This window comes from Octopus bimaculoides, chromosome 11 (genome assembly GCF_046866305.1).
Source record: "Octopus bimaculoides isolate indiv1 chromosome 11, ASM4686630v1, whole genome shotgun sequence".
Classification (NCBI taxonomy): domain Eukaryota; kingdom Metazoa; phylum Mollusca; class Cephalopoda; order Octopoda; family Octopodidae; genus Octopus; species Octopus bimaculoides.
Window position 1 is genome coordinate 1,642,382 of NC_142938.1, and position 24,801 is coordinate 1,667,182.

The 24,801-nt window shown below is 36.3% G+C and overlaps 1 protein-coding gene and 1 long non-coding RNA gene across 3 annotated transcripts in view; one reads left to right on the forward strand and one right to left on the reverse strand.

The window, feature by feature from the left end:
• LOC106876555 (cholecystokinin receptor type A) overlaps positions 1 to 16,847 on the forward strand; it is a 150,474-nt gene extending 133,627 nt beyond the window's left edge. Inside the window, exons 3-4 of the mRNA XM_089359206.1 lie at positions 7,341 to 7,665; positions 12,182 to 16,847. Coding sequence (XP_089215332.1) covers positions 7,341 to 7,665; positions 12,182 to 12,380 — 524 coding nt within the window. The 3' untranslated portion in view covers positions 12,381 to 16,847. The remainder of the gene's footprint in view (positions 1 to 7,340; positions 7,666 to 12,181) is intronic.
• LOC149133153 (uncharacterized) overlaps positions 1 to 24,801 on the reverse strand; it is a 147,333-nt gene that overhangs the window by 118,273 nt on the left and 4,259 nt on the right. The window lies entirely within an intron of this gene.

A 24,801-nucleotide genomic window follows, 5' to 3' on the forward strand; every position in this document is an offset into this window, starting at 1 on the left:
ACACACACACACACACACACATATAGACATGTCTTTTGGTTCGTAGTAAAGTTACACATAATTCACAATAATGCACACACAGACCACACGCATATATAAACACACACACACACACACACACACACACACACACACACACACACACTAGCAGAGATACCCGGCGTAGCTCGGGATTAGAATGGTATAGTTTTTTTATTGTTTCACTTGTTTTGGTCATGTGACTGCATCCGTGCTGGAGCACCGCCTTTAGTCGAACAAATCGACCCTAGGATTTATTCTTTGTAAGCCTAGTACTTATTCTATCGGTGTGTTTTGCCAAACGGCTACCATATATACACTTCGTTTTGGGATTTGGCTTCAAACATTCTTCATGTGACTTCGTGTGTCGAAGCGTGTTTTGTTGTGTCTGGGGAGAGTCACTCTCTTTTAATGCCTTATTATTTAACACACTCACCGTTAAAGTTTCCACTCATTTATATATATATGCATATATGTATATATATACATACATGTATATAATTAGTTAATTCATTAAAAATTAAACGGAAGTTATTGATAAACCGTTAACGTTAATTTTTATTATAGTAAAAAGAAAAAAAATTCGGTGTTTCTCTAAGACCACCTAAAAACACCTTTAAAAAGTGCAAAAACTGTAAAATCCGTTAACTTCAATTCAATTGAAGTTAACGGAAGTTAGTCCGATAATGATTTCCAAAGTTAACTTAAAAGTTAAATTGTTAACGAAAATGATAACTTCACTAATTATCGATTAACGGATTTTCAGTATGGTGCCTGGGTTTACATATAAGACACAATACATGATTTCATGTGCTGCCAATGGTTTCTTATGCTGAGACCATGTCAAGGGACGTTACACTTTTACATGGTTGTAAATGGGACGAAAATGGGACGAAACATCCTCCATCTTCCAGCCTATACAGAATCTAAAGAGCACATTAATATCCGAAGAATACATGTGGGGAAATCATTAGAATGTATGTGCAATTGACAGTAAATAAGATTTCCCAAAATGCCTTGAAGATGTGTACTTAGAGATCTATCTATTTGTACAAATATATATTCTACTATGCCATCTCTGTCTGTCTATCTGCCGCTCTCTCTCTCTTTCCGCTTTCTCCTCCTCTTTCTTGTACATAACATATAAGCTCCTGCGTAGACCTGTATGAAAACAATGTTTATGTATGTGTATATACGCGTGTGTGCATATGTGTGTGCGAGTGTTTGCCGATGGATGTTCTCGAGTATTTATCATAATTTCCATAAAATTGAAAGAGGAAACCTTACGTGTGTTGCGCAGATTAGTTGTTTGCGTGGGAATGTGTTTGTATGTGTGGGGGTGACTGTGTGCGCTACGTTCATATACGTATGTGAACATCTATTAAAAATGTACTTATACATACAAACATACACACGTATATAGCAAAAGAGAAAGATGTGTACGTATGACTACATGTCTGTGTTTGTGTTTGTGTGTGATAGAGTTTCTCTGTGTGTGTGTGTGTGTATGTATATGCAGGTATATATAGGTGAGTATGTGTATATATATATATATATACACATATATATATAAAGAGAAAGAGAGAGAGAAAATGTGTGTGTGTTTGTATGTGAGTGTGTGTGTCAATGTATGTCTGATTGAATGTATATACTTTCGCATAGGCGTGTGAAAAATCTGCTAAGAGGGTACACACAGCCGCCATTTTCACAAAATGCAGAAGCGTGCTTTGCCACTGGGCAGACGTTAATTCTCAGCTTTCATGATATCTTCAGTTCAGTTCTCACGGGATTTCAGCGAGATTCTACATTGCTTATCTCCGTGACTTGCATAAAAAAGATATACTTAACGAGAGATAATTTCGTACTATTAAACAATTGACTTCGTTTACGTGACTTCTTTCCTTTCAAACTATCGCTGTCCAAGTGTCTACATGACAGGAGGTAACCGTCATCGTAACATTATAGAATTGCTCATCTTGTCTCATTTTCTCGAGTTTCAATTGGCAAATAATCAAATAATCGATATATAATTTCTGCTTTCTATTGATTCTCCTTGTTCAGCCTCAAGATAATACGGCGTTTAAGTTCGAGACAAAAAAATAAATACGCGACCGCCTCTTTCTCCCTAATCGCAGACATATGCACACAAACACAAAACGACACACGCAAGAACACACGTATATATGCATGTATGAATGTATACATACATATATGAGTGTCAATTAGTGTGTGTGTGTGCCTATATGCACATATATATGTGTGTGTGTGTATGTATATTTGTATGTGTGTGTGTGTCTTTAAATATATTTGCGTGTGCATGTGTCTGTGTATCGCTTATATATTGTTTTATTTAGTTATATATTTACAAGTTACTTCTCTTTCTTTCTTCATCTCCTTCAAGGTCTATTTGTGAGTTCTAGTGTAAGAATGTGGATATCTGTATATATATACATACATACATGTGTGTGTGTATATATATATATATATATACATACATGTGTGTGTATATATATATACATACATGTGTGTGTATATATATATATATATATACATACACATACATACATACACATATTTATTATATTCATATATATATATATATATATATATATATATACACAATATATATGCACATATATATATACATGTGTATTGGTTTAACAAATAATATATTTATACGTACATACATACGTACATAAATATATACCTATATATATATATATGCATATCTATATAAGTATATATATGTATACATATGTATATATAGCCATTTAGATATACATATAAATATACATATATATATATATACATATATATATGCGTGTGTGTGTGTGTTATCTGTAGACACAATGAAGAACAATAGCCTGGAAATGTATCAGTAGAATGAGAAACGACGAATACTAAGTGGAGTAAATACATCTTCAAACACCCTGACCCCGTTCTCCACCGCCACCATGCCCCAGTGACGTGTGTCTCGGCGTCTGTTTGAATTTTCAGTTAAATCTTTGCAATTTTATAGAGAAGTGCTCTACCAGTTGACACTGTAAAGTGATTAAGTTCGATTTTGATGTCAGACATCTGTGTTCAATATTAAATCCATGTAAACATTGGCATCATACGAATATATGTATCTTTTGTGTCTCTGTGCGTGTGACCATATACATATTTATGTATGTATATATATATATGTAGGTACATATATACATATGTAGTAATGTATACGTGTGTGTCCGTGTGTGTATGTAGAGCGTGTACTCACACATATATATGCATATGTATACACATATATATACATGCATATATATACACATCTATATACATAAAAATGCCCCCTTTTAAAGCCTAGCCAGGCTCATGGGCCCGGTTTCCCGGTTTCAATGGCGTAGGTGTCCCCCAGCTGGGTACGACGCCAGTTCATCACATCGTTACTCATTTTTGCCAGCTGAGTGGAACTGGAGCAACGTGAAATGAAATGTTTTGCTCAAGAACACAACGCATCGCCCGGTCCAGGAATCGAACCCAAAATCTTACGATCCTGATATTGTTATGAATTTTCCGTTAGCTTGCTCCCTCGGTTACAACATGCATGTAACTTTTAGATGTCTTTTAAAGTAGCCGGACGATTTAGTTTCTATCTTCAGCATATCGGTTAGAATTGATATATATATATGTGTGTGTGTGTGTGTGTGTGTTTGTGTACATTATATATATACATACACACATTTATATATACGTACATACATAATTTGATTACAGGACCAAATCTCACTTGTACGTTTTCTTTTCCTATTCTAGGAAATGTTTCATAATTTTAAAAATGTCTTTGTTCTTTGTCTTACAACTTTGGTTGCTTATTCCATTAATGCTATAAATGGATTTGCGATATTTATTCCAGAATCAGTATCATCTTTTACCAATAGCTTCTTACCATAAAGCACATAAAACATTATTTATCCTGAATGAGCATATTTTCGCTCGACCTCCTTGAAATAGCAACTAACTTCTCTTCAGAACGATACTATATAAATGTCTGCTGACATCCGGAAAAAGGTGTGATGTTCAATATTAGAATGCTTTGAACAACAGGACTGCTCAATCGTGTGTGATCTGGATGTAAGCAACAGTAACAGTGATATTATTAGAACGAAGTCAGTAAAACCTTATTTGGAAGCCTCTCTGTTAGCTGCTACCAATCAGAGCAAAGCACCTTTTAAATCATACTCTCTCTCTCTCGAGTTACGATAAAAACAGCGCACAAGATAATGTAGAAAAATCAATAAAACGTGTATAGTAAACATGCCTCTGAGGGCGGAACATCCAGCGTTTCGGATAGATTCGTTCCCCAGAGAAAATTTAATTAGAAACACATTGGGCTTCCTTCTGTCAACTTTTCCTTGAAAAAAGATTGTCCAAAACGTTACTTTTTCCATGCCCGAACCCAATCTCATTTTGCAGATGTTGCTGAATAATACGATTCTAGCCGACGCAGAACAAAAATCTCTTTGGAATATCTTTGACGTTATGTTTTCGATAGTGAAATCTCATTGTGTATTTAAATATTCTTTTCTACTCTAGGCACAAGGCCCTGAATTTTGGGGGAGGGGGTCAGTCGATTAGTTCGACCCCAGTACGCAACTGGTACTTAATTTATCGGCCTCGAAAGGATGAAAAGCAAAGTCGAACTCGGCAGAATTTGAACTCAGAACGTAAGGACAGACAAAATATCGCTAAGCATTTCGCCCAGCGTGCTAACGTTTCTGCCAGCTCGCCGCCTTATGTGCATTTAAATATCAGAATACAATGCTCACAGGTGGAGCGTCTTCGTTTCTATTTCTATCGTATCTGCACTGACATGAGGATAATTGTATCGTCTTATATAAGATGGGATGGTCACCATTGTAATGTCATTGATCAAATGAGATCTTTTTGATCAATATGAATTAAGGTTAAACAACAACTACAAACAGCGGAGCGTTTACTTAGTTGTTTGACGTGCTACAAACAGTAGCTAAATCTCCTTCAAACAGCTTAACGTCGTAAGACAAGGGACACAAGAAATCATGTAATCATAGACTTAAAGAACAGTTGGGATGATCATTGCCGGAACGTCTTTTTTTTTATATTAGAGAGATAAGATGAAATACATGCGTAGATAAGTGAGTGAAAGGTAGCGACATCAATGCTCAGAGCCCTGCTCAATAAAAAATAGACCTGGTGTCTAGCAACAATAGCGACATCAACGTTGAAGTTCCTGTCTTTGAACCTCATTTAAAAAACATCTTTCTTTTTTTCCAGCATCACAGATTAACCTACTTGTGGTCCACTTAGCAGATTTAAGCTTCAAAATTTAATCTCTTAAGACGACTCAATGGCTTATTGAAAACTATAGCTTCAAGAATTAAGTCTCAACTGTAACTATATCCTCTTATATGGCATCAAAGAAAAGGATGAGGGCAGTTTTATGTCAAAGTTGCTAAATGTTTGATATGAACGACAGAGAACATAAAAAGGCTTCTCTCTTTCTCTTATCTGTAATAACTACTTTCAGTTTCATGGCCATATCTTCCGTATCTCTATGGACTTAGCTTTTATTTGTATATAATTCAATTTTCACTCATCTCTCTCTCTCTCTCTCTCTCTCTACCTCAGCTATCTTATGAATGTATGACTCTGAAATTTTAGCCTATATCATCTTTTACACACAGTCTGTGCATCTATTTCCGCTTTCCCCTCATATCACTCTATCCATTTCAAATTGTGTCAACCCTATCATCTTTGTATGTATCTCAACTTCCATACACTTCTTCTGCATTCATTTGGACACAGCTCCATTATTTAGGTCTCTTTTCATTTCTCCCTTATCTCTCTCTTTCCCTGATCCCTGTACCTGCCTTAACGTTCACTTTCCTATCTACATATCTGTTCCAACGTAATTCTCTCATAGCTCTTTCCACTCTTCATACGCATTGTATTTGTTATCGCTCGAAGTCTCTCAGTCTTTACCACTCTATCTGGCCATTTCTGCTAATTTTCGGTCTCGAATTTATGTACCTATCGCAACTTTTACACTGCTCTCTCTCCCTCTCCCTCTCTCTCTCTCTCTCTCTCTCTCTCTCTCCTCATTCTTATGTTTGTGTCTATCTCAGTTTTAATCGTCTTCTGTTTGCTCAACAGCTATCAATCCTCAATACGTTACATGCGGCTTAAAAAAAAAAGAAACAACAAACAATCCCTGCTTTTCAATTGAAATAAATGTATTCATGCAGAACGGGAAAGCGAAATAAGTGATCTGTGTAAATCTGCTGCTAATATTCTGCAATTCGGACAGAAAACTAACTTCGACAGGCGCACTCGACGTCTTGAATGTTTTATATTTTTAATAAAGTAGATTAGTAGCATATTATCAAGAAACGCCAGTTGTTATTTTCAAAGTTTCTGCTGCTGCTGCTGTTGTTGTTGTTGTTTTCGTTGCATGAACGCATTTCAGATTATTTGTTGTTGTTGTTGTTGTTGTTACATTCGTTGTTGTGGTTTAGTCCTACAGAGTCATCACCGAACATTTCTAGGTCTGTGATGTTGTTATTATTATTTAGCCTTAAGTTAACCTTGAACGTGCAATCTTACTATATATAGGCTTCCCATCCGTGATCATCACATCTACTATAATCATAATGTAATTGGCGATTATCCTCAAAACAGTGCGTTCCGGTCGTCTTCAAGGCCTGGATCGCTCTAATGCTCAACGGTATATGCTTGGTAATTAGACTAAATGGTCACCTAGCGATAACCATTTAGTCTCACCATTTCAGCTGTAGTGTTGGTATATTGTTCAGTGGATATAACTACTTAGTCATGTCTTTATATATATTCAGATTCGGCAAGGGAAAGCCAGAAATGATATGTTCAATTGTTTCATTGTGCTGGTTGTACATTCTGCATTTGGTGTTGCGGCCCGATTTAATTGCTTTTATAGTTGTTTGTGTTCAGGCGTTGGTCTTGTGCAACGAGAATCAGCCCTTCCGTTTCTTCTTTTAATCCAGAGTTTTTGAGCCATTGTTGGATTTTACTTCGGCTCACCTCTCCGTCAGACCTGGCAATCTATTGGCCTTGGAGTGATCTTGCTCTCCATTTCTTCTTTAGTATGTTTTTTGAGTTGTTTTCATGTTTGTGTCTTTGACCATTTCTGTTATGTTGTCATCTGAGACCAGTGTATCAGTGTGGTCTGTTTTTGATTTGTATTTCCTCGCAGGGAATTCATTGATGCACGTCCATCATGTTCGTTACTCGCTGTGGATCTCATTATTCTTCTTTTCTCGTTGTAGGAAACAAATCCAAAAGCAAGGCTAGAAATGAACCATCACAGCGGAAGCAAGATTCTTCATCAACTACTGAACTGACAAATGCCAGTTCCAACAGCATAAATGATAGTTATTCTTCCGAAAATCGGACTCATCACAGTACAAGCCGCAGCGTCAGTTTCCAGATCACTGAAAGCTTGTCAATCCAACAAGTCCAACACGAACGCAGTCTGCAAAACAAGAAAAGGGTTATAAAGATGCTGTTTGTTGTTGTCTTGGAATTCTTCATATGTTGGACACCATTGTTTACCATTATGACTTGGGAATACTTAGATCGCCGAACTTTAAGGTATTATTCACATTTTTAAACTAATTTCTTCCAAAGCATGTCCTTCACTACTAGGCATCTTGTTAAAACATACCAAGCAGTGTTTCTGTATTATTGTCTTGTGTTTAGCATTCTTAACTTTCACCCAGTCGGTCCAGTTTCGAGTCGAGATATAGGTACGTATGCATTTTCGCGCCTCTGTTACAGCAAATACCTGTTGGATCAATGTAGCAGAAATAACAGCTAAATCTTTCTCAAACTATACCCGACCGCCTTAAAATAAAATCCATTGCATTTTATTAGACCCATGGTTGACTGTTCCTGGAAGCAAAAGGTTGTGATGCTCACGACTGGATTTTCTTTGACCATAGACCAATTCAAACAGGGTAGATAAAGCAAGGATACTAGAAATAATTCTTAATCTCAATTTGTTTTCCTTTATGCGCCCTTTTAAAGCCTAGCCAGGCTCATGGGTCCGGTTTCCCAGTTTCTATGGCGCATGTCTTCCCCCAGCTGGACGAGATGCTAGTCCATCGCAGCGTTACCCAAGAAATAGGAAGAAAGAGTGCGAGAAAGTTGGGCGAAAGAGTACAACAGGAGTCGCTACCACCCCACTGCCGGAGCCTCGTGGAGCTTTTAGGTGTTTTCGGTCAATAAACACTCACAACGCCCGGTCTGGGAATCGAAACCGCGATCCCCCAACCGCGAGTCCGCTGTCCTAACCACTGGGCCATTGCGCCTCCACTTAATTCTTAATTACTATCCTTAATATTATTATCATACAGGTTATCGACTGTTTCAATTTTTTGTGTATTCTGTAATATTTTTGTCCTTTTATGAAGGTCTTAATATTTTACTGGTTTTAATATTTGCCATGCTAGAGTACCCTTTCAAGGGATATTTAACCAGTCATATTCGATCGCAGTACATATTTTATCGATCTTTGTCGAGTATGTATATATAGAATAGAAACTTCTCATGTTGACCGTCCGTCTCTTCGTGACTTCAATGAATACATATGGAAATATAAAGTACTTCACACACATTTGATTCTCTATTCTCTCAATACATTCTGTTCATGACAATCGTTCACGATATTCTTTTTATAATCACAATTCTATTATATATTTGTATATTATCATTTATCTCGTTAAAAAAATTCTGTGTTTTGTTCCTTTACGTCACACTCATGTCATAAATTCTCTTTCTCTTAGATATTCCACCATTTTCTTCAATAAAGCTAGATTTCAAATACAAGAAACCATTTCCTTGCCATACTAAATCGAATGGTCTACTTTGTCCAAGCTTTTCATGAGTAATATGCTATCCTATTTAAAATAGATAAGATGGATTTTGAAGAACCGTATTAGGAGTTTATTTTCAGAATGAAAGCAGTTGATATACTTTTCTGTGGATCTCGTACGGATTCTTTTTGAAAGTGTTTAAATATTTGAAGCAATTTAGCTACAAATTCAAGATATAAAATTAGTTCTTGTACGAAATTAGAAATAAAAATTACCACAACTGAAAGCGCTGCTGCTGCTGTTGACTTCTGCTAAGTTGGTTCTGTGAGATCCAAGCCTTACGATCACATTCTTTCTGTCCGCGACCATCACTCTTTCTGTTTAGCTAGGACTACAATGTTTCATATGTCCTTCATTTTCTTTTTAAGATTATCGAATCCTAGACTACAATATGTTAAAAAAAATATGTCGTGCGTTTTTTCAAGAAGTAGTGTATAATTTGGCTGCTATTTCTAGTAATCTGAACCAATGGGTATTGCGTTCTTCCATTTAGAAAGTAAGATTTATTTTACAATAGCAGAAGTTTACTCTTTTGTATGAGGAGAAACAAAAAGTAGAGGTTTTAAGGAAAAACAACTTTGAAGTTGCTTCAAATCTCGTCTCGCAACCACATGACATTGATATTTATGTGTTTCAGTCATTAACAAATTTTTATGAAACATATTTCTTTTGTTAAGAATTGTAAACACGCGAAACAAAATGCTGAACAACATTTCATCTGCTTTTATGATCTTAGTTCAAATTCCGACGAAGAATTGATCAAAATAATCGATATATCCACTCCTCTCGAACATGAAACCAATATCACTGATTTCTTTATTAGCAAAAAGTATATCTCATTTAGATAATTAATACGTTTATGCTTTCGACAAAGTCCCTTCAAATATAAACTAAAATTTGATAAAACTTAGGATATGAGTACACCAAAATTTTCCCAGAACATGCCAAACATAATAGCATCAACTTAGACGATTTAAATTCGAGTATCGCAAAATCATAACTTATTTAAGTGATAGGTTGTTGTTGATGAGATGTATTCAGATATAATGGCTTGTCACGTAACACCTGAAGAAATTTGTCCCGATATCGTTTCAAGATATTTTCATTGATTTCTTTTCGGACACTTAAGTATAGTAGGGTCCGTTGAGGAGAATTATTATGTGGCAATGTGTTTATATGTTGTGAGCCTGAATTGTATAGAGGATGGGATGTACAGAGCGGAAATACAGCCTTGCAGGAAGTATAGATTTTATGAGAAGGTGGTTTCTGCAATGATGATGGTTATTCTTCACATTGGCAAAATGATCATCTCTCATAACAACGTTTGAGAGAATTTACTTTTAATATTTTAATGTGGTCCCAATAATCAATATCAATCAGCCATACCATATTATTTTTATCAAGCTATAATATTTAAGTTTACTCTCGTTTCGTGGGAGATATTGTAATCTTTATGCTGGAACTAATACCAAAACAATGGTTTTAGATGTGTTTACTGCAGCTGATGCTATTCTTTTCCAGTGCCATTGACGACTTCTTGAAGAACTAATCTTCTTTCTCGTTCAGTGTTGTTTCACTCTCAACAACGCAGCAAGAGAGGCGATGGCGAAACGTACAGAGCGGTTTTAAAAGAGAATCTGGCGAGCGATGGAAAAGAAAAAATCTATGCAGCCAATTGACCTACTAGAAATAGCAACCAAATCAAATACTACTCTCTTGAAAAAGGATTAGCACAGATTAGATAATCCTAACAGGCAGAGATTAGAACAGCTGAATTACCGTTCCATCAAAACAAGACACAGTAATGTCGAGGAGTTTTATGAGGATGACTGAGCTCCAAATATGACCATCTCAACTTTACAGAACATTAAGATCTTTAACTTTTATCTTTTGTCTTTGTTTCACTCATTTGAGGCGACCATGCTGGAGCACTGCGTTGGAGTATTTTTTGGTCGAATGAATTGACTCCAGTATTCATTATTTTCTTTTAAATCCCGGTACTCATTCTGTTGGTCTCTTTTTGCTGACCCACTAAGTTACAGGGACATAAACATACCAGCACAGGTTGTCAAGGGGTGGTGGGAGACAAATACATACGGAAAGATGTTCACACACACACACACACACACACACACACACGTCTATATTTATATGTGTGTGTTATGAGTGTACAAAGGGCTTCTTGACCTTTCCGTTGACCAAATTCACTCACAAGACATTGGTCGGCTCAAGACTATAGTAAAAGACGATCTTGCTTAAGGTGCTGCGCTGAAAGACTGAACCTGGAGCCATGCGGTTGGGAAGCAAGCATTTTACCACACAGCCGCGCTTGCAATATGATTTACGAACCGAATTCACATACAATACATTGTTTTTTTTTCTTCTTTTCGCTCATTTGACATATTTGAAGACAGTTTCAGCTTCATTAACTTAAATTTCATTAATTACCAATTATCTGGAAATTAACCAAATTAATTCATGTCTCCTCACGTTCGTAATGTTATCCCACAATCTCCACGCAGTTTGCGAAAAAAAACATCTCATTTTTTTATTAGGGTGTTTGCTTCAGTTATTGGTCTACGCCCATACTGGAGCACAGCCTCGAGAGCATTCGTCAAAGAAATTGAGCCCAGGACTTATTTCCCGTCTGGTGCTTATCCTATCAGCTTCTTTATTTCCGAACATCAAAGTTAAGTCCCGTTAACATAGCGGTTCGACAATAAAGATATCGATTGTCAAGCGGAGTGGCGACAAACTCAAGCATGTACACATACATACGTATTTATGAGCATGTTCTTGTGTTTGTGCATGTCTATATAAATATATGTATACAAGAAAATTCAACACAGTTTCCCTCCACTAAATTTGCTCACAAATCATTGGTCAGACTGGAGCTATAGTGGAAGACATGACCAAGGTGTCATCCAGAGCACTGGGCCTGGAACCACACTGATGCGAAGTGGGTGTAGCTTGAAACCATAACCGACCCCTATATATGTATAAGTTATACGTATAACCTATTTAATCTAGCATCAGTATTAAGGACTTTGTCTGTAATTATTCGATCATTTACCTTACGCCTAATGTATATGCACGTGTGTTTGTGTGTGTATTTTCATATGTGTATATTTGTATATGCCTGTTTCAGGGTATTGACTGTGTATAGTACTCATTAGAATGGATTATTGCTATTGTTTAATTCCATATTATCATATTTCTTCTTCTATTTCCAGCCGCCACCTCAGTGGTATGGCAAAATCGTACATCCAACTGTTGGCCTACACCTCTTCTTGTTGCAATCCAATCACCTACTGCTTCATGAACAGCCGTTTCCGTCAGAGTTTCATATCAGCTTTCCAGTGCCGTTACATACGGGTCCATAATTATAAGTCTAGAACGTCTATGGGTCTAGACGTTTCCACCACGTGTTGATATGGGATTGTATGAAAGAGAAACATCGAGGGAAACACACCGAGGGGAGAAAATTAAAAAAGAAAAATATCAACGTGGATTCAGACGGATGACCTGATGAACAGCCAAAAATCTCGAATTGTTGGAAGCGAAAAAAAGAGAGAGATGAAGGAAAAACGAAATATTTGCCGACAGCGGCATCTACATCAATATCTCATTCATACAGAAAAGAACAACGAGACATACATTATATATATATATATACATGAATACATATGCATATATATATATACATACATGCATATATGCACACACACACGCACATATACATGCACACATACATACACACATATACATATATGCATGCATTGATGCATACATAGATATTCCACATGCATATATGCATGCATTGATGCATACATAGATATTCCACATGCATATATGTATGCATCAATACACACATACAAATGTATATATATATATATATATATATATATATATATATATATATGTATATATACATATACACGTATATATATATATATGTATATATATCGGCATGCGTATATATGTATATATATATATACTTAGGTATATCGGCATGCATGTATGTATATATATATATATATGTATATATATACACACACACACACACACACACACACACACACATATATTATGTCTCGGAATATCGTATCTCTAAAACATTGTCTCTCTGGTAGTCAGATATCATAAGACGTTTATCGTTACATGATGCGCTTGTCAACCGATTGCAAAGATAATCACCAATGCGCGCTGTAAGCGTTTATAAAGTAACGTCGACGAACGCAACATGTTAGTATAGAACACCTGTATGAACATCTGATCTCCACAAACATCTGACAACCACAATGTTTCTCAAGACTAACTACATTTCATCTATATTTATCCCCATGTGGGGCTTTGTTATATTTTCAAGTGTCTCCTTTTATTAGTTGTTTTAATATGTATCATTCTCCACATCGTCGCTCTAAATCTGTTTCCTTTCAACTACAATTTCAGTGAACCTTCTCACTAACGGTTTAGCATTAAATTATTTTTGTTAAATATGAACTATTTCACCATGTGTGTGTACATGGGTGTTGGCGCAAGCCTGTATATATATATATATATATATATATATATATATATATATATATATATATACTTACATACACAGAGAGAGACATACAGGTATATAAAATGCCAAAGAGCATAAAATCATTATATATCAAAATTATCTCCCATCTACAGGTTGTATTATAATTTCATAATTATCAAATTGCAATTAAGACCAGCTCATTTGAAAAGGGGAGACCAAAGAATTCAAAAATTTCTCCATAGTTGATATGCCATTAGGGAAAACATTGCCAGCAGATAAGAGGACAGCTATGGATATGGGTTCTGGATCGATAGAGGCCCTTGGAAAGACAATTGTACAGCTTTATTTCCAGTAACCACAAAGCATAAAAAATGGGAACATATGTAGGGCCGAGTTAATTTGCATAATTTAAAGAAAAGGAACGTAAAAGAAATAACAGTGAGCGAACCGTAGCAAGTATTTGAGCAACATAAATAAGTACCATCTTAGCTTACATCACAAATTCTTAATGAAAATTATTCGGGACACGGAATGTATAAGAACTGTTATAGATGAAGACAAGTGTGAATGATGATGCCATTAAGACTGTGGGACAACTAACGGCATGTGTGTGTAGCAGTAGCATGGGCGTGTTCTTGTTTTCAATACCAACCAAGTGTAAGCAACATTGTTACATTAAATATTCTTTACACGAAAAATGATTCATCAATACATGTGTGTGTGTGTGTGTGTGTGTGTGTGTGTGTGTGTGTGTGTGTGTGTGTGTGTGTGTGTGTGTGTGTGTGTGTGTGTGTGTGTGTGTGTGTGTGTGTGTGTGTGTGTGTGTGTGTGTGTGTGGTGTGTGTGGTGTGTGTGGTGTGTGTGTGTGTGTGTGTTATACAGGTGGGTATATATATATACATATATATATACATACATGTGTGTGTATGTATGTGTCTGCGTATGTATGTACGTACGTACGTATGTATGTCAGATGGCTTGATAAATATTTATGAGGTTGATGAAGATGAAAGGCGGACATGTGAATGACCGTCAAATGTGATGCCTCAAGTTTTCCCTATTTCACTGACAAGTACATTCCTCGCATGCGTTCTAACATACACAGAAATTGTGTATGAAGGTTTTAACCTCGTTATTTCATTCGTAAACCGTATAGATATATGCGCATGCGTGCTCATCTAGATTGTGTCAACCCACACACATCTGAAGATATGCTGTGTAAACGTGTATGTATTTGATATGGTTAATTGTACTTTTATTATTTCACCGATCAGAAGAATTGAAGCTTGCTCATTTGCATATCTGTAGGTCGTTGTTGTCCAAACTAAGTAAGAACAGTTATGGGGACAGAATGATTTCGGGTAAACACAAGCATTATATGGAAACCACATGACTCCTGTACAACGATAAAGAAACATCACGACTAGTTTGGTCTGTATTTAACAAATTATTACTTCTTTTTAGCAATGCTAACATATTAATATATCTGTGCGTATATATAATCAAAATAAGCAACAGGATATGAAGAGGTGATGCAGTACGACCGTTTCAAGCGGCTCCATTTAATTGAATAATACAATCATTACATCGATTTAAATGCAGGACTATCATCAGCAGCATAAATATAATTAAATATGTATTTTTTTTTATCATCAGTCGGACACATTTGTATAATTTTACTTAAATCCTTCAAAGCTAAAATAACAGCATGGACTGTCTGTCTTTTTATCCTATTAAGTATATAAGTAAAATTATACAAATGTGTGCGACTGATTAATTAAAAAAAATCTTTTTTTCAATTTATGCAGCTGAGGATAGGCCTGCATTTAAATTGATGTAATGATTGCATTGTTCAATATATATATATATATATATATATATATATATATATATATATACATACACACACACACACACATGGTGGTTGTCTACTCTTTATGCAGACTCTGACCACCTCTTGTACTCACACCTGATGTGGTCTTTTAAACCAGACAATCTATTGAAAAGACACCCACATAGATTGCATATTTGATTCGGACAACCAAGAACTGCAGTCAAGTTCTGACATTTGCGGATCTTAAAATAACTTTTGAGGCTTTTGTTAGATTTGAAGACCTTATGGCATACACGGCACTGAAAGGTGTGCACAGACATATAGGCAGAATAGTTGAAGGTTCGCTTGCCATGAGCTCGCATATATATATATATATATATATATATATATATGCAGACACACACACATTGAATTCACGAGCCATTTGTGGCTGCTTTACTCTCTTTAATATTTTATTCTTTGTATTTGTTTGATATTATTGTTCGTGTTCTCATTGGCTGCGTGCACATCTGTTACCCCTCACCTACCATCACCCGACCACCCAGCCTCAACAGACCCCCCCCCCCACCATTGTACTTCAATAACGACAACGCGCGACCACTACCATGATCAAATGAGGAAAAGTGAATAAATCTGGAATATTACAAAACTAACTTCTCTTTTTATTTGCATGTATCAAATTATGTTTGTTTGTTACGTACGAACCCATGAGAGAGAGAGAGAGAGAGAGAGAGAGAGAGAGAGAGAGAGAGAGAGAGAGAAAAGAAAAGGGAGAGAGTCAGAATTTTGGATCATTTATTTATTTATCAAATTCCTTTCTGTATTGTTAAGCTTTCTATCTCTTTCAGCATTATATATCATGTACAACGCTTCAGGCAAACTTTTACATTTTATCATACATACATGCATACGTACGTGCGTGTGGGGTGAGTGTACAGATGAACTAATAATGGAGAATACCATCTTTGAGGATTTCATCCGACAGGTCCAACGACAGTTTCTATACTGTAAACATTTTTAAATAACCTAAATGTACTGACGCAGCATTTTTATTATTTTTTTTTTTTTAAGTTTAAATGCTAAACTGGATTTTCTTAGCATAAAATATTTCTTCTTTGCGTACTTTTTGCCTGTGTCCATGCATTATAAACATTCTGTCAGTTCGCTTTGTATTCAAGCTGTTACGGACTAACTTGATAACATCGTGTTCGCTTAAATTTCGGATATATAAGATTGATTTGTATTTTGTACCTTTTTCTATATCTAAAAAGCCTTACACAATAGAAACAGCCATTGGTCCTGCATGATGTAATCCTCGAATGAAGCTAACATATTCTCCGTTTTAGCATATCATCGTCCAATCCATATAACTGCGATTTATCGGCGTTGTTGTCACCGCAGACATTCGGCAATGTGGTACGAGTATCAGGTATTTTAGCTTCTTGCTTTGCTTCAAGAATCCCTGTTCAGATTCCGCTGAAGTCATTTTTCATTTCATTCTTTCTGCTTTGATAAATAAAGCATTATTACTGCGGCTTGGCTTTTTTTGCTTCGTTTTTTTCCTTTACAATCTTTCAAAAATTGCCATAGAAGTACAAGATGGTGAATTGTAAACAAAACATTTGAAGAGAAAACAACCAGATGCCAGTTCCTGACCTGGAGGTTCATTTCTCATTAAATGTTGCGCTAATACTTTTTTTCCGTATATAAAAATAGAAGTATTGTGTTCATTGAATTCTATCTGGGAACAAACTCGGTTTTATCGAAATTCCGATTTCCAATTATTTTAGTGAAAACTCGTATTTATCTTTTAATGATAAATTGATCTTCTATAACTCCTAAGAAGATATTCCTATCACCTTTGTAAGTTTTATTTAAAAGGGTTTTCAGTTCAGTTCGTAGAAATTGATTTTCTGGCCCTTGAGGTGGTGATGTCATCAATAGATTAAACATGAAGGGAATCTTCGCAACAATACTAAGTCTCAGAGACAACAGTAACCTTTATTTTTCGTGCCATTAATAGAGCCCAGTACGACCTGCCAGATATAGCAGCCAAGTCTCTTTTAAAATCACACTATTTCTATTAAGAAAGTAAGAAGGCATTGGTATTCCACATCAAATTTACGCTTTTTATGCGGCTGTGGTAGGGGTTGTTATATGGTTATTCGACCTGCTATACAGGGCAGCCAATTCACCAGCAAATAATACTGTAGTAGCTTATTAAAGAAGGGACCTTATTGGTTATCAGGTACGCCAGCATGACGTATGTGAGCTATCGTTGCATCTCCATATGGTTGTGAAACCTGTGAATGGTGGCAATGACATTCTTATAAAATTACAACCGACTTTCTTAACGCATGCGAGTGACCTGCGAGTTCAGGTAAAATTGAATAAATAATGGCATTAAAGAGGGTCTTGCGGCAACTTTGATTTGTTTAATGAGCTGAGACTAAACACATGAAATTACATTAAAGAAACCTCTACCTGGATACACAACCTGCTAGATATAGTTGCCGGGTCTACATTAAACTACATCTTACGACCTTAAAGAAGGTCACGAAAATGTGCCAGGATACTCAGTTTCCAAAAGATGGTCATAACGAGAACGCCTACTTACATTCATTTAAAATCCATTTTTATTTCATGCTTTCAGATTTCACTCACCCTCTCTCTCTCTCTCTCTCTCTTCTGACTCTCCTTTCTCTCTCTCGCTCTCTTTATCTCCCTCTCTCTCCAAACATATACATGCTTCTTTTTTATCTTTTACTTATTTCATTGATTGGATTGCGCCCATGTTGGGGCACCACTTTTGAGAGTTTTAGTCGAATAAATTGACCTCAGTATTTCTGCATTTAATGACTGATACTTATTCTATCAGTTCCTTTTGCCGAAGCGCTAGAATACGAGGACGCAAACAAAGTAATACCACTTGCCAAAAAATTTTTTTTTAAATGGGGGGGGACTACATAGTTTCCAGTCACCAAATTCATTCAGAAATCATTGGTCGGTTAGAGATTTCAGTAGGAGACATTTGCCCAAACTGAGGAGCTGTGGGACTGAACCCAAAAGCACAAGGTTGCAAAGGGGAGCTTCTTAGCGACACAGTCATGTTTACACATACACACACAGACACGCACTCACACATACATCTACACACATGTGTGTGTGTATATATATATATATATATATATATATATATATATGCACGCACAAATACATATATATAGGTATTGATATATACATACATCTTTATATGTGTATACGTATAAAGTCATGCTCGCACACACAGACGAGTTGTTTCCTCTTAATCAACTGCTATCAATTTTTACTCACACGATATCGATCAACCCGACGCAATGATAGAAAACTCTTCCCGAATCCTGAACCATGATGTTGCGAAACGATCCTTTTCAACCATACAGTCATGGTTACAGTCATCAACAATCATGACTGCCATAATATTATTGATGATCAATATCAAGGAAATAACGCTCATAATGGGATTAACTTCTCCAAAGAACGCCACTATTTTTGTCTTCTTTTCGCCTTTGTCTTCCTCAATCATTTATCGGTTCTTTTGCTTCTTGTTTAATCGAACTAATCTTATTTATGGAGATTTACTTTGAAGAATCACCATTATTGAGATCAGAGGCCAAATACTGTGACGGTGAAAAACGCCTTCAAGTTTGGGGGAAGATGAGAGGGAGGGATCCCATTTCATCATTTTATATTTAGGTGCCTTATAAAAGGTTAACTGAAGTCCCAACCCTATTGGAATCCATCGCTAAATAATCGCGAATCTCAAGATCTGAGTTTTTTTCAGACACCTTTCCATTTCTCAGCGTAATATATACATACATACATACATACGTGCGTGTGTAAATCTACCTGTTTAATGCTGTCAGTCGAAAAACCATACCTGGTACCATGGTAGAGATCGATAATAATATACGTTGGACGATCAGTCCCTTGCTAGTATGGATTTCGCCTGTGGGTGCGAGTACTTCGCTAAAGCCCTGTGCACCAATAGGGCGAAACTCAACAGGAGACTGCGTCGACCAAAGCAATATATATATATATATATATATATATATATATATATCATATTATATATATATACATATTTATAAGCGTCCTGCGATATCGCTGCGGTGGTTGTTGTGTTGAACATCCCTAGCCGTGGCGTTGGCGCTACTGTCGCCGATGGTGATGTGGGTGTACTGTCGTTGTTAATATTGGTTGTGGGGCCGCTAGCCTCGCTGGTGGTGCTATTGGCATCGGCGTACTCATCCTCTCTGGCCGTAGTGCTGGTGCTGGAGTCGTCGTTTTTTTTTTGCTGCTGCCGGTACCGTCGATGTTGTTGGATAATCCGTTGTTGCTATTATTATGGTTTGTAATATAGTGGATTGTACCAGAGACGACCAATGACTAGCTGGTGGTGTTAAACCAGTCAAATAGGCAGCGATATGTTCGGGCCATCTGATGGGCTTCTCCACAATTTTAATCTACGCAGATTCCCCTTCAAGATATGAGTAAACTCGTAACTAAAGTAGGAGACAGTCGCCTATGATACGTAACTATAATACCAAGCATCGCTATAGAATCCTTAATCACGTGAGTGCAAAACAAATTTTTTAACTTCACAAAATCCCCTGTGACCTCCCAGTAAAATTTGGATGTGTTTCACCATTTGTTCTGCCAATTTCATTTTTATTCTCCCTTCGTTGTTGACTGACTTCCCAATTTTTTTTTCACTTTTCTTTTTTTTTTTTCTTCCTTCTATATATTTATATTTCATTGTTGCATTGTAGTTCTGTGTGTGACTCTTTCAAGTAATTCCTGTCTGTCTGTGCGTCGATATTTTCAGAAAAGGTCTTCCTTTATTTTTCTGTTTCGTCTTTGCTAATTAATCCCCAAACAAAACAACGACGACTAGGAAGCTGATGCTGATAATGCAGATGATGATGATGAGAGGGTAGTAGTAGTAGTGGCGATATTATATGCCGCGAGCGTGAGAGAAAGGTCATTACAAGACGGATTTACAAATTCATAGATGTTTACTCTAAATCGATGATGAAAATATAAGTGATAAAAATAGCAGAATGTGGAAGAGGAGCAATACTTGGTGCTAGTCTCCCATATGTTGCTACCGGTTTGCTGTTGTATGACTGCAATACACTCACTCACCTGGGTCATAAAATCATTTATCTCATCCAGATTTCAATCACCACCCGACATTAAAACACAGGGTACACAAAAATCTGTCCCCTTGCCCACGTGAACTATGAAAATAAATTTAGCGCACATTTTATATAAGAAACAGAATAAACTAAGATTTAGGAGGCAATAGATATGCAGAATAGAAACTCGTTCTTTCTATAGAACCATGGAAAGGAGTGGGGAGAAGGAAACGGAAAGGAGGAGGAACATTGTTAGAAGAGGGGAGGAGAAGGACAAGAAGAAAACCGAAGAGGGGGGGGGGAGAAAATGAAAAGAAGAAAAGGAAAAAATGAAGCGAAGGAGGAGGAGGAGAAAAATAAAGTCATTAAAAATATCGATAACGGCAGATCAAAAACAGAATATGTACTATTAAAGTAGCGCATAAAAAATAATTCATGCCGTTAAAAAAATGTGTCACTAATATGGTAAACCATATTTTAGGACCAGGAATAGAACCATCAGTAGAGAAAATAAAAAAAAAGAGATCAAATTATAATCCGCTTATTTATCCAGCGCTGATGTTTCATATTGTAAAACAACGATAATCTTTTGAATAGATTAAGACGATTCTTGTTAGGAAATGTTGATGCAAATTATATCGCAGAAGATTTAGCTCTCAACCGGATAGCTATCTTACGCCCCATAAACTTGACATAATTTTCTTGGACAACATTGACAATGGTGGGTTTTATTAAATTAAATAGTTATGGAAAGAGAACGCAATATTAGGTAAGAAAGGAAGGTGAGAAGTTAAAGAATTATTGCAGAATCATTGTTATTGATTTCTAACGGATTAAGTTCCGACATCCATGAAGCTATTAAGATTAGTTCCGTATGTAGGAATGTGTCCAGAATAATTCTACGAGGAATTGTTCAAACTACATTTGATATACACTTGCTTCAGTAGAGACATTAACAGCTCATCAATAAATAAACTCTATCGCTGAAACATCTTGCAGTAAACAGAAAGAATAATGTGTGTGTGTGTGTGTGTGTGTGTGTGTGTGTGTGTGTGTGTGTGTGTGTGTGTGTGTGTGTGTGTGTGTGTGTGTGCCTCCGTGTGTCTTTAAATATTGACAGAGGATTTACCGAACGTTTAAGTAATATATCATTTACAACCATGTTATGCCAAGTAAAGGCGCTTGCTTGGTATTTAGGGTGATTTTACGATGACGGTTTCAATTCCCTGACCGGGTAGAATGTTGTATTCTTTGCAAATCGCCCGTTTCTCCATTTGAGTCATTTATGCACCGTGGAAACTCGCTACTCTGTCCAATGAATCACAGAGCTCAAAACAGAACAATCGAGTATGGTATGCCATGTGGGATTCTCACAGAGGATTATATTCAGTCACAGTGTGCTGGTGAGTCTCTATGGTTATATGATTGTGTGTACCATACAAATCTTTCTAGTTTCTTTTAGCTAAAGATCAGCAATTTCGAGCGATTACATTGCCCCCCCACCCCCCAGTCCTCAATTACTACATGTTTTATTGACCTTTATATGATGAAGGGCGAAATCACCTCCGGCGGAATTTGAACTGAAAATGTAATGAGTCGGAAGAAATATTGCAAAGCATTTTTATTGTCGCTCATACAGTTGTGCCTAATCGCTGCCTTAGATTTACACTGAATACAATGATTAGGTAGGTTTGTTTACTTCATAATCATGATGAAGTGAGTTCGAATCCACCGTGAGAGAACTTCATGAAGTAATTTCATATAATAAACAGGTGCCACTTCCCAAAACTTTGTGAGTATGTATTTAAAAATCAATGTAAATACAATGCGCTGTATTTAAAAATCAATGTACACACACACATATATATATATATAAAGTTCAAAAAAGAAAAACGACATGAAAACAACAACAGAAAACAACAACGCGAGGACGTGATACAGATTGTGTTACTGGACGTTCGGGAAAGGAAAGAAAGATAATTTGACGTTTCGAGCGGAGCTCTTCGTCGGAAACATAGGAAAGTCCAAAGAAGGGAAGACGGAGGAAGAAAAAATCGCCAACGATATCCACGAGGTTACATTGTGGAAAGTATATATATATATATATATATATATATATATATATATACATATACTCTTTTACTTGTTTCAGTCTTTTGACTGTGGCCATGCTGGAGCACCGCCTTTAGTCGAACAAATCGACCCCAGGACTTATTCTTTGGAAGCCTAGTACTTATTCTTTCGGTCTCTTTTGCCGAACCGCTAAATTACAGGGACATAAACACACCAGCATCGGTTGTCAAGCGATGTTGGGGGGACAAACACAGACATACAAACACATACACACATACATATATATATACATATATACGACAGGCTTCTTTCAGTTTCCGTCTACCAAATCCACTCACAAGGCATTGGTCGGCCCGAGGCTATAGTAGAAGACACTTGCCCAAGATGCCACGCAGTGGGACTGAACCCGGGACCATGTGGTTGGTAAGCAAGCTACTTACCACACAGCCACTCCATATATATATATATATATATATATATATATATATATATAGATATTGGTGGGAGACAGAACTCGTCTTATCAGCGGAATGAGAGGACGTTAGATATCCACCATCAGTGAAAAGACAAATAATTGATCGACTTTTGTAAATATTGTGTCTGTTACTGCAATGTGAGTTCCTTAACCAACGAAATGAGGATGGATTGTTAATCCTATTAAACATCGTTTCATCCCCACCCACTTCATTTCTAATTATCCCCGCTTCCAGTTAGATAACTCATCAAGCTGTCACGTGTGTAATAGTTGAAATCTTCTTCCGCTATTGTCGATCAATTGACAAGAGGAGGCGGATGGCGTGGGTCACAATGGCGGTCCGGATACAAGTACCTCAATGGCTAATAATGATGAACGACTTAGTTTCGTTCGTAATCATTGGCAATTAACACAAAATGAATACAATTTCTTAAAGGTTTGCAATTAGTTTCTGTAAATAAATTAGCAAATGAATATGTGTGATTGTTTCATTTTCAAAACTTAAATAATTATTAAATATCTTGTTTACTTTAATTAAGTTTTTAATTCGTTTATTGATTAAACTTAAACTCAGCCACAAGACAAGATCTGCTGTTTATATAACAATTAATAAATTGCTTTTAAATAGCTTATAATTCAAGATTGGTAAATATTGTTTGGAAATTAATCAGTTTTAAGTTTGTCACTAAGCCACAAATTGGTGATGGCGAGAATCTGTCGACCCTGGATGCAGTTGCAACGGAGGCGACGAGGTTGAATAGCTGAGCAATGTCCCATTCCCTGATACTTTTTTTCTCTTAATTTTTCCGGTAAAGGTTTTCAAACAATAATTTTTTCAATAATTGGGACAAGGCTAGCAGTTTTTAGAGAGGAATTAAGTCAATCACATCGATCCCAATATATGCAAGTCGTTCTTTTTATGGAATCCTAAATGATGAAAAGCAAATGCAGTCTCGATGGTATTACACCTCGAAATGTAAATTATCGGAAGAAATATTGTCAGACATTTTGTTCGATGTGCGAACGATTCTGCCAGCTCACCGAATACGAGGAACCTGGGGGAAATAAATCGAAAGCAGGACAGAGGAGTTAAAAAAGAAAGAAAAGAATATATGTCGGGGGAAAAAGAAAAAAAATTTAAATTTAAATAAATAATTTCTTGTTAGTTATAGGAGATGTTATTTTTTCTTCCTCTGACGTCGGTGCAGCACAAAAATGAGACAGAAAAAAAATTGTGCTGAGGACCAAGGAAGTAGAATTAAAATGCGAAAGTAAATAATTGGAAAGTGCAAAAATACAAAAAGGAAATATTTCAGAGAAATTCTCTCTCTCTCTTTTTCCCTCTCTTCATTACTATTTGTGAATGTGTTGATTCTTTTGATAAGCATATTGAGACAATCGTAACCCGTCTCTGAAGAACATATTGCTGGAATGTGTGAACGATGAGTACAGTGAGGAGCGGAGGGAGTGAAGAGCAATTCCTAGGACTGTCAGAGAAAAGATTAAATTACCAGAATGAGAGGAGGAAATGCACTAAATGTTTGAAAGAAGGAATAGATGACGCTGCCCAGATTTGTTCTCAGAGCGTGAAGACTCGGAACAAATACTCCATATTGTATAACTTAAAATTAGAAATAGAACTCTGCGTAAAACTTGGCATAAATCCAATATCCATAACTAAATCCAAGGAATGAATTACGAAAGGAATAAAAATAGAAAAACTATGAGTTGGAATGGCAGTGTTTAATGCGTTGTATGTG